Genomic DNA, 12,431 nt, shown 5'->3' with positions numbered 1-12,431 from the left:
TTGGATTTTAGAAAAGAAAATGTGGGAGGATAACATAGAAACATAAAGTTTTTATTTTTTGGATATTTAAAAATGAAAAATGGTTATCTATTGAGAAAGGTAGCATAGGGAATATCCAAAGATTATAATTATGTTCTATAAATAAATAAATAAAAAGTGAAATGAAAATAATGTCTATTTTAATTTAAACTAATCGTATATGAGAGTAGAAAATTAATTATAATGAAAAAATTGTGAAAAAGCGGTGGTTTTGGGGTGGGGGGGTAAATATAATGAAATTAATAAAAATTGAAGTTTCACATAAAACAAAAGGTTTAAATTGAAGTGAAACAATAACTACACGGTATTGTTTTGTTTAAACATTTTTCGCTAATAATGTCAATGTGTGCAATGAAGAAAATATTCAATCCTCTTGTTAGATCATTCACATGGTCTTCTCCCACCAATAAAACAAAATAAGTTTTAATTACTATGTGATCTCCTTGAATTCTAAATATGACTGTCATCTTGTAGGACTGAATAAATTCTAAATGAGCTTGTGGTTTGATTTTTTTTTTAGTACAAAGTTTAATTTCACTTAATTTGAAACCACTCTTACTCTGATATTTAAAATATAATTAGTATTACTCTTGTGCAATGCATGGCTTGATGAAAATTCATATTTAAGCTCAAAAATTTTGAAATAATTAAAAATAAATTATTAAATAAATAGTAATAATAAATTATAAAATAGGTAAATAATTTTAATAAAAAGAATTATTTTAAGTTTTGATTGTTTAGAGTTTAGACCTTATCGGTGTTTATTCATTTTTATTTTTTACAATTCTCTTCGTGTTTTGTATTAATTTCTTAATATGAGATATAGAATGAGTTTGATCATTTCTATTTGAGTTATGTTTAATCTATGCCCTAGCCAGTACAAACAATAATAAACAAAATAGTTCTTTAATACCGATTTTTTCCTAGTGATAGTCTAATTGGAAAAATCAACACACTCACAAATTAAATATAATAACCTAAACTAAAAATCAAAACATTCACAAAAGAGTTCAAAAATTGAGAATATAAAAAAACAAAATAAAAAACTTACATAAGAGAACTGAGAACTTAAAGGGATGTTCATTGTTTTCTTCTTTATAGTAAACTTAATATGGCATAATATCCTACATATAAATTTAGAAGTAAAGAATAATAAGTAAGATGAATTTATTAGATTAAAACATAAGTATAAATTGCTTTAAAAAAAATAAATAAATAAATAAAAACAAGAACATGAGGTGTATTGTGTGGAGTTTAATACCGATTTTTTCCTAGTGATAGTCTAATTGGAAAAATCAACACACTCACAAATTAAATATAATAACCTAAACTAAAAATCAAAACATTCACAAAAGAGTTCAAAAATTGAGAATATAAAAAAACAAAATAAAAAACTTACATAAGAGAACTGAGAACTTAAAGGGATGTTCATTGTTTTCTTCTTTATAGTAAACTTAATATGGCATAATATCCTACATATAAATTTAGAAGTAAAGAATAATAAGTAAGATGAATTTATTAGATTAAAACATAAGTATAAATTGCTTTAAAATAAATAAATAAATAAATAAAAACAAGAACATGAGGTGTATTGTGTGGAGTTTAATTACAAGGATGGCTCATTGATTAAGAGGGATTGTATCGTTGGTGAATTTATATAAGTTCTAAAAATTTTGATAATAGACTTTTAATTGGAGTAGAATTTAAATTTATAAAACTTAGATGATAAATCTTTATCTAAATTAAATTATTGTTAAATTTTATCCCTTAGTCAAGAGCTTTGTAGCTTAAATTCTGATAAAATATTAATTTAATAAGATGCAACTTGAGGAAGAAAAACAAAAACATGGGTCGTGTCATGTGTGGGAGTTAAGTTTAAAAATTTTTGATAATAGACTTTTAGTTTGAATAAAAATTTAAATTTATTTTAAATTATTGTTAAATCATGCAACTTGAGAAAAAGTAGAATTTAAATTTATAAAACTTAGGTGATAAATCTTTATCTAAATTAAATTATTGTTAAATTTTATCCCTTAGTCAAGAGCTTTATAGCTTAATATCCTAATAAAATATTAATTTAATAAGATGCAACTTAAGGAAAAAAAATGTGGGTTGTGTCATGTGTGGGATTTAAGTTTAGAAATTTTTTATAATAGGCTTTTAGTTTGAATAAAAATTTTAATTTATTTTAAATTATTGTTAAATCATGCAACTTGAGGGGAAAAAAAAAAACTAGAGTTGTGTGAGATTTAAGTTAAAAAAATTTTGATAATAGACTTTTATTTTGAATAGTATTTAAATTTATTTTAAATTATTGTTAAATCTTACCCCTTAGTCAAAACATGAGTTGTTTTCTTTTTATAAAGAAAACATAAGTTGTTGTATGGGATTTAAGTTTAGAAATTTTTTATAATAGACTTTTAGTTCGAATAAGATTTAAATTTGTTGAAATTTAAATGATAAAGTTTTACCTAAATCAAACAGTTGTTAAATATTATCTCTTAATTGAGGAAATACATCATAACAAAAAATATATAATTAATTTACTAATTAGTGAAGGTAAAAGTAGCTACTTGATACAACCACGACTTTTAATTTCAAGCTTGTTTTTATTGTCAGTTTTTCAAAAACCTCTTTTTTTTCCTCTCTTCTAAATATAACCCTTAGTTTATTTATAATTTTTTTTAATAAATTATTTATAAAAAAAAAAAAGGTTTTCTTTGTCATGGTTGGACTTAAGAACCCTTCAGGCATAGCATTTCACTTGGCAAGATCCCATCACAAATGTCGGAATGCCCATTGGTGGAATTGCAATTAAATGAGTTTTTCCTTTCTTCTACAATTGGTTCACCCTCAAAAGTAATTCAAAACCAAATTCTTCGCCCACAAGAGCATTAGACAAGATTACTAAACCACAACACCTTTGCCATATAATCTTTTGCCTTTTTCTAAGAGTGGATTCCTACATAGAAACATCTGTGGCTCTCATTACCTTGTTTGAGCTAGTCATGCAATTATATATTGCATCAAGGAAGGGGAAAGTCTCAAAACAGGATTTGCGTATTCATCACCATTCAACAGGTCACAGAATAATAGTTGAATGCTTTTCATGTCAAATATAAGCTTGAGTGATTCAAATCCCCTGTTATACTTCTAGTTTAATTCTCAGCATCTACAGCTGCATGCTACTCCTACATAACAGTATCTTGCGTTCTATGCTATTACCACAATCCTCAAACTTTGTACTTTCACCCGAAAGTGTTACTGTGCAATTGGCATGTCTAGAGCTCTGGCCTCTGAGCTGCATTATACAGAAGTTTGGTAAGAAGAAAGAATTTGGGTTTGCAGTAGGTAGAAAATTGGATGAGGCATGAATCCTAATATATTGCCTTCATCTACCAACTGAACACACTCACAAGGCCATAACCCTTTTTTTCCAGTCACATGGCAGGATACATTGATAGTTAAATGGTCTGCCGAAAATCAGTTGTATGGATTGCAACCATTGCCATGTAAATGGACAACACAAGGATCAACTGAACTCAAGTTCGTATTTTATAATTAAACATCAGAAGCAATTGGAGAGCTTGAAACCCAATGAGAGTGATAATAATTATCTGCCTGATATACTGCATCACCTGATTCACCCTTAATAAAAAAAACATTCATTTCTTTATAAGTGTAATAAAAAACATTCATGAGGCGAAAACTCTATTTTTAACCCGATACTGGCCTTATGAGGATATTGTTTACAACCAAATGACATGAAAATGCAATAAGGATAGAACAAGTACGTGATTTGAGAAGCAAACCAGAAAGGCAATTAGAGAACTTGAATCCCTGTATGAATTAAAAGCAATTATCTGCTAGTTCAGTGGCCAACTAATTTTTACATTCACAGTAAAAGAACCCCAAATATTAGAAACACTATTCCAATATTTTCACACATTATCATCATCATCAGCATTTGAAGATGCATCATTATCATCATCATCAGGACCCTTTTGGGCCTTCCTCTCCTGCCATCTTCCCCATATCCACTTCAATACAATGAATCCTCCCAGAGCATAAACCTACCAGTATACAAAGTATATTCATTATTATATATAAATAAAGGAGGTGGAGTAGGGGAATTACAACTGCAGTTGAGTGGAAACTTAAGTTTACAATCATTCTTGTGTTTATGGTCTGAGAACACACAAAAAGACTGTTACAAAGTGCAATAAACGAAATACACCCAAATTAGGTCATTTCAATGCAGTGCCAAAATTTAACGAAACCTAATTAGGGTAAAACTAGGTAGCTGAGCCTTCAAGGTATTGAGACAACCAACATTAGACCACCAAAGAAAATCTGATAGTTAGCTTTGATTGAACAGAAAAGAAAGGTGAATATCTCATTGGAAATTGTTATTTCCATTACTAAACACTTGACTGATAGTGGACAGGACTTGAGTAAAACTATTTAATAGTTTTCAGTAAAAGTGTTGACTGATTGTGGACAGGACTTAAGTAAAACTGTTGAAGGCTTTGCAGGACATGAAAGTTGATAGGAATGATCATTCCTATCAACCAGACCTGGAGAAGACATGAATAAGTTGGAGAGAGAAGATGCTCCATCAACTATGGTGGATGGCATTCGGTTAATGAGGAAGCATGCAGTTAGAACAACATCGCTCCAAAACTGTTTGGGTACATTCATATGAAACAAAAAGTCTCAGGAAATATCAAGGAGATGTCTAAATTCACTCAGCAACACCAATTTGTTGTGGTAAGTGAGGACAAGTGGTATGGTGCACAATGCCTTTTTCAGATAAATAAGTAGCTAAGAAATGATGTTTCTTAGACATTTTTTGGCATTGTCAGAATGCACAGTTTTGGATATTTTTGGCCAAATTAGGTTCTGATTTCTTTGCGAAAAATTTGAAAATTTGACATTTACTTGGAACGATTTCACATTAAAATAGCAAACACTCAAGTCATTCCGGAGTAATCATCAACAAAAGTAACAGCATATTGAAATCTATTTGATGAAACATGGAAATGACCTCATATATTGAAATGGACTAACTCAAATGGATTAGGAACTAAAACAACAGAACTAGAGGGGAATGACACACTATTGTGTTTACTGATTTGACATAATTCATGGGATAAAGAAGAAATGTGACTAAGAGTCTAGACTTGAATCTTCAATATGGCCAGAGATGAGTGACCAAGTTGACAATGCCACTCCATGAAAGATAAGGAAGACTAAAGGACTCATGAAGGAGAGATAGGTGCAAAATTCAAATAGTTGCGAGCACCAAACTTATGTCCCACACCAATCATCAGTTTAAGCTGCAGATCTTGAAAGATACTTCTGGAGGGGCAAAAACTAACACAACACTTAAGGTTTTTCGTTGGTTACACTACTAATGGACAACTAATTAAAGGGAAACCAGGAATGATTAAAACAGATAACACATAAGGCGAGTGGTTTTAGAGCCCTGAACTTTGGTTAAGGAACCGTTAGGTAATGTAACACTCTAAGGTGATGTAACAATATGATAACCAAAAAGATTAGTGAACGCACCAATCATATGCTCAATGGCACCAGAATTGATGACCCATAGATAAGAGGTAGAGAGAAAAGATAGTGGGGGTGCAATGCCTGACTAAGCTAGAGTGGTGGTGTAGTAAGAAGCTACCCACTTTTGATGCAAATCATGCCTGTCCTTGGATATAGAGATCAATTCTACTATTGGGTATAGTGGACGATCTTGATGCTAGAGGAGACTCATCCTGATAGAATTCCTAATTGGCAAACCCAAGGATATGCCATGGAGATCCCAAACGTAATCTATGGTATGATTGTTGCCCTCACAATGCATACACTTTTTATGTTCTTGGTTTCTAGTGCAGTTGCGATTCCCCTAGAGTTGCATCCACCATGCACATTATGATCACCCTGACTACTACAACATCTTAGTGATACATTAGAACTGCCACAAGAGGCGATAAGTACAGAGCTCTCACTAGAACCAGTGTTTGTGTCCAAATTATTAAAGCATTGGGGAATAAACCTCATGTAAAGAGGGAAGGTCAGGAGTTACACAAGATCTAGGCACAAACTGGCTCATACTCAGATTTCAGACCACTGAGAAATCGCACTACATCCAAATGCTGGCGTTGTTTTTCCATATAGTGTAGATCAGTTGAGAGTGGTTGATACAAGTTTCTCTCCTCAAGTACCCCCAAGACCTAATAATAATATTCTGCCAAGTTCGGACTGCCTTGCTCAAGATTGAAATACTACTTACAAACATTATTCAAACCTAGAATAAATATGCTGCAAGTGCTCCCAAATGGCCTTCGCAGATCAGAGGTGCATCAAAGTGACTCCTATATTGGGATTGATAATAGAGAGCATGAGTGACAAGATCAGATTGTTTTCTAGATCCCAAAGGCTTGTTGAGGTAGCAGTAGTATGAAGGGTAGTTTACCCATCTAAGCTTGTCGTATCACTAACACATGCAGAGGATGATGGTTTGTCATACAAGAGATGGTTAAATAATTCCTTTCCTCTTAAGAATATTTCAATTGAGCCAGTCCAACAAATGTAGTTGTAGGCTTGTAGCCAATAAGCTTAAATCATATCATGGGAGAACTCATAGTAGATGGGGAGGAGATAAGCTCATGTCTAGTATTCACTGCGCAAGGAAAACAAATAAGTTCAAGCACAAAAGATGAACAACTTAGAAACTCACTGAGTAGCTGAATAACGGTTGAAACAGCTGAAGCTGACTAAAAATGGTACTGAATCAGCCTAGCCAACATGTGCTCTATTTTGGCCAAAATATGCTTACTCTCTCTCTCACACACACGACGTGTGAAAATTCTACTCAACCCAAATATCATATCCTAAACTTCATCCTTATCTAGTTTGGGGAAAAAGAAAAAACTATGGTCCCTTTGCCTATGCCTTGAATTGAATCAACTTTGCTGATATAGTTTCTCTGCATTTTGCAACTTTTCCAGACACACAAATAGTGACAAAACAAGATTAAAAAAAAAGGCCCATCTCAACTCACAAAGACAAAGTGTAGACTCAAATCATCCAAACACAATTATCACAACCCCAATTTCAAAATCTTACTACAACTTTATCGTGCCATAATCAACTCAACCTGAAAAACACCATCATCCAATGACCAAACAACACAAATTCCAAGTTATCACATTCAAACTCTCTCTCTATCTCATTTTCCTCCACATTCCCAACAACCAAACACAATTTACCACAACACACAAAAAGAACAAGGAATTTAAACAAAAATATAAATAAATAAATAAATAAATAAAGCAAACCTGCCACAGGATAAAAGGATTGGAAGTCTTAGTAGAAGGCTCTTCAACTTCAACAGCCAAAGGGGGTGGAATCAACGGTTTCCTCTCTGCAAAGTTCACAACATCAGGTTTCTTAGTCGAGTCTTCTTTACCTTCATCGTCACCAACCACTATTTCACCTTTCACTTCCTCTTTCACAACAGCCTCTACCTTCGGTCCTCCATGCTTCAGAAATGGGATTTCAAGCTTAAACTTTGGGAACAACGAGAACAGGTTCTGGGGTCCTTTTGGGTCTTCTTTACTGGTAGAGATTTCAGTGTTTTCAGCCATTTTTGAGGTTGAGAGAAAATGGGTTGTGCTTCGAATGTGGGTATTTTGTTTCTAGCGGCGGAAAAAACAGAGTGAGATATTTGAGAGTAAAGGTGGGGCTCTGTTCTGGTTTTAGGCCCCAACGTTTTGTTTTGGGTTTTCTTTTCTTGAAGCTAGCGAGTCTTGTCTGGAAGGTTATAGGTACAAGAAGCCACTAGTGTGAGCTAAAGATTTGACACGTCATGAGCAGATAAATAAATAAATAAATAAATAAAAACATATATTTTTTAATTTACTTAATAATTAAAAAATAAATTGCAAGTTTTTGGCAAAACTTTTATTTTAGGTTTTTTTTTTGAGGGAAACTTTAATTTTAAACTAAAATGCAAATTGCACCTTCTATGTTTAACTAATATTCCTTTTAGTAATGTAACTTTACTTTTAATTAATTGAGTACTCTAAATTTTAAATATATTAAATTTTGACATTTTGTCCAATTCCGTTAAAATTGCCATCAAGTGTACAATTAACAAATGAAAAAAAAAAAAAAACCTAATGAAAAATTATTATTATTATTATTTTAAATTATCACATGAAAAAAAGAAATAAAATATTTTTGTCAATTTTATAGATTTTTTTTTTTTCATGTGAGAAAAATATTTTTTTTAATGAAAGTGGATGGAATGCTAGAATTTAAAATTTAGAGGATTTAATTTAATTAAAGTTTTTTTTTTTTTTTTTTTGGGAGAGAGAGTTTTAACCTATAACATCAATTTTTGATGATAACTCTTTATCATCAGACTAAAATATCAATCAAATTTTGATGTAGGCGGAAATTGAGGCTCAGATCTCTTATTCAACTATTAGAGACTTTATCAGTTAAACAAAAGTAAAATTAAAATATTGAAATGAATTTGAGTTAAACGTAGAGGGAGTATTTTGCATTTTACCCTTTATTTTTTTGAACATGAAGAAAAATAATTTTTAATAATGCTAGAAACATGACAAATTTTACAACTACTTAAATGATAAATTATTATCAATTTGACATCTCCTGAAATCATCCATGACAACACTTTTTGGATATCATACACTATCCACATTCCACAACTTACCGTTTTCAATCGTTGTGAATTTATTATAATTTTAGATTTACCTTTTTTTGAGGGAAGAATTGATATTAGACACACCAATCACAACCTACCATTTCAAATTTTCAACCATAACACACACACACACACACACACACACACACACACACACATATATATATATATATATCATACACTAAGCACAAACTGTGTGTAGTTTTAAACTTACCTTTATGAAAAAAATGATAACAAAAGTTATAGGTAAATCTTAATCAATTTTCATAACTACTAAGGCAATGAATTCTTAATCAATTTACGTGAAAATCAATAAAAACTTACAACTTTAACAAGTTATTATGAAAATGACTGTTGGTAAGATCACTCAAGCTTATCATGTACTTTAAAAAACAAATTTTAAAACATAATTTTTACTTATCAAAAGAGAAAAAGAATCATTTAATTTTTCATATTGTATGGTATTGGTAGGTCAACAAGTAAATTTATTACCAAATCAACGTATTATAAATATAAATACTATTCTAAACGAAGATGATTTGTTTTATGGTCAATACCTAATTTTACCAAATTAAACATATTCTTATTATCTTATCTAAAACTTAATTTCTTAGATTAAGAAATATAGTTGGTTAATTTTAAATTATGTGAATATATGACATTAGGCAATAGGTACACCTTTAATATTATTATTAAGAAATGAAAATTGGTTTTAAATTATGTGAATATATCAACAATTGTCTTGGGATGTAGCCTAGTTTTCACAGCAATAAAAGTTTCTATGTTACTTTTATAAAAACAAATGTCCTCAAGCATATGAATATATGATTAATACAAAATAAAACCTTACTGGAGAGCACAACTCTTGTGAACAAGACCACCCACCACTTTGTTTGCTTTCTTATATCCATGCTTCTTGCTCTTGGAAGGACTAGTACAACGAGTCATCAAGGTCATGACTCGTTAGGAATCTATTAGTTTGTGATTAAATTATTAGTCCTAGGTGAGAGTCACAGGCACCTCAAATTTTTATTTTTAATTTGTGATTAGTCCTATGTGAGGTTCGAACCATTCCTCATAATTGGTCTACATCTTTGATGAGTGAATATTGTATAACATCCAAAGAGGTTCTTTCATCAAATGACATGCTCAACTTTCAAGAAAATTATACTTTATCACCCTAAACTTTACCTCATATTACACTTTACATTCTAAATTTTTTGAATGCACATTTTGCATCCTAAACTATGACCCATTGTTACACTTTCCACCCTGACATTAAATTTGAAGTTAATTTTGATGGAAATTCAAAGTTTATGCTGCAAAGTGTAATAAAGAGTACAATTTAGGATGATAAAATGTAATTTATCTTTTATTTTTAAAAGATTAAGAAGAGAGGCAATTAGATCTTTTCAAATGGTGCTATATTTTTCCATCTAAGTTAACGATAAACTTGACGTCAGGTGCAAAGTGTAAAAATGTCATAGTTTAGGGTGCAAAACATGCATTCGAAACAAGAAAGGAAGTCCAAGGCTCTCGATAGATAGTTATCTATCGAGGATTTGTCAAGAAGCTGTCAAGTTAGATAAAAAGCAGTTTTTCAAAGAGAGGAAAAACACACAGAAATGAATGCAAACAAGTAAGCTACTCAACCAATAATCCAAACAATATTTTAAACTTTCGAAAACATCACTTAACAAGAAAAATGCAAAGCATTCATGATCCAAAACACACACACATACTAAACAAGTCTAACCAATTTTATATTTCAAAAACAAGTCAAGACAATTTAGTGAGCACACATTTGCACATGTATCCCTTTTGATGGCCAAATCACATTATACCTGCACATGTATTAAAAGTAGTAAAGAATATGCACGTTGTATGTGAAAACATCGGAAGAGTGCATAAATGTCTCAAGTTATGATGATTTGAGATATGAGAAAATCAATTTTAACTCACACACTCACACACAATCATAATTGCTTGATGGAGACTATCACCTTTGAGATACATTCTATAACTCCCAAATCTCCTAGAAACATGCTTGCAACCATATTTAAAAGCATTTTGATTCTTTTTGCTTTTTTTTTTTTTGGCATATATTTCTTTTTGAGCGTATCATGCATGAGCAAATAAGAAAGAGAATAAATACTCAATTATGTTAAGCTTTAAACATCACAATTTTGCTATGCCGAAGCATATAGATGTTATTCATGATTGGCAGGCTTTAGTGGTGAGATGATTATTTATGCTTTTCTTTTAGGATTTTTTAGTCCTTCCCGTCAAAAAGAGTAATATGAGTGTTAAGTACAAGAGATTACTTAATCGTACTCATCACAAACACAAGCCACAAACCTCACTTGCTTAGTTATGCATTAAGATGCTTATCTAAGTTACAAAAGATACAAAATTTAGAAAATTTTGTTTCAATGGCCATCTAAGGTATACAAGTACCAAAGTATACAAAACACACATTGTTTTTGTATTTTTTTTTAATTTTTTTAATTTTTATTAAAAAAAAAAAACTGAAAACAAACAAACAAAAACATGTTGATCAAAACATAGCATAAAACTAAATTGACTCAAAAACAAGAAAGCAAAACACACAAATAATGCATAAACAAAAAAAGGGAGAGAGAGAAAAAGTGACTAAATCACTCTAAGCTTTTTTTCCTTCCACATCTTGGAAGAACCTTTCTATTAAGCGAACCTTTGATCCTGTGATGAGGGGGAAGAATTAAAACCGTTCAAGTTCGAAAGGAAAATGAGAGCCTTAAGAAGATCTCCAAGATGAGCAAAAGAGGATGGAAACTGATTTTGGTTTTTGGATGAGATCATACTATTGCTTTGTTGAGTAACTAACCACTTGTAGTAATTTGGGTGAGTATGCCCTGAAACTCCACAATGATGACAGAGATGCTGCTTCTTCTGTTTAGACTTTTGGTTATTACCCTTCTTAGTTCTAGGGTTTCTAGTCTCTTTGTTTTCAAGTTTAGAGGGTGCTCCTAAAATTGATTTTGCTTTATCTATGTTCTCACTAGCTATATCAATTTTTCAATCATTGTTCTCGGAATTAACATTATTAGTAGATGAGACAAACACAGTAGTACTAAAAGAAGCAATATTAGGAGAAGATAAATCATACCCCAAACCAGTTCTATCAGAAGTAGATTTTTGAAAGTTAAGCATCTCATCAAGGTTTGCACTAGAAGTCCTCTCCAATTGAGCTCTGACCTATAACAATTCTACTTCAACCTTCTTGGTCTTTTCTACCAAGAAGTTGTTCTTAAATCGCAGTGCTCCAATGGTCTAATTAACTTCTACAAATTTTGTGGAGAGCTCCTCTCAATCTAGCTCAACATCATTCAGCTTCTTGGTGGCTAGCCTATATAGTTTTTCATGCTTCCAATAGTCTTAAGATATGTTGGACATTCTTGTTTCATATGTCCAAAACCTTAACATTTGAAACACTTTGGTCTGGAGGGAACAATGTACTGACCGCCTTCCTTAGCATCCTTCTTCCCTCTATCTTGACTCTTGACTTGTGAAGAACTGGATTGCTTACGGTCCTTGTCGAATTCTCTTGCATTGGCATTCTTAATAAACTTCTTGAATTGCCTGGTGATGTAGGATTTCATCTTGGAAT

The 12,431-nt window shown here is 31.3% G+C and overlaps 1 protein-coding gene across 1 annotated transcript; it reads right to left on the bottom strand.

The window, feature by feature from the left end:
• Positions 1–3,740: 3,740 nt before the first annotated feature.
• On the bottom strand, positions 3,741–7,858 carry LOC115987741. Its single transcript, XM_031111333.1, has 2 exons — positions 7,389–7,858; positions 3,741–4,112 (listed from the first exon to the last, which is right to left on the bottom strand). The coding sequence occupies exons 1-2, from the start codon at positions 7,695–7,697 to the stop codon at positions 3,981–3,983; spliced, it is 441 nt and encodes a 146-aa protein (XP_030967193.1). The 5' UTR covers positions 7,698–7,858; the 3' UTR covers positions 3,741–3,980.
• Between the last annotated feature and the right edge of the window lie 4,573 nt (positions 7,859–12,431).

This window comes from Quercus lobata, chromosome 4, assembly GCF_001633185.2.
Source record: "Quercus lobata isolate SW786 chromosome 4, ValleyOak3.0 Primary Assembly, whole genome shotgun sequence".
NCBI lineage: Eukaryota > Viridiplantae > Streptophyta > Magnoliopsida > Fagales > Fagaceae > Quercus > Quercus lobata.
Note: the sequence above shows the minus strand (reverse complement) of the source record. Positions and strands in the feature narration are given on the sequence as shown.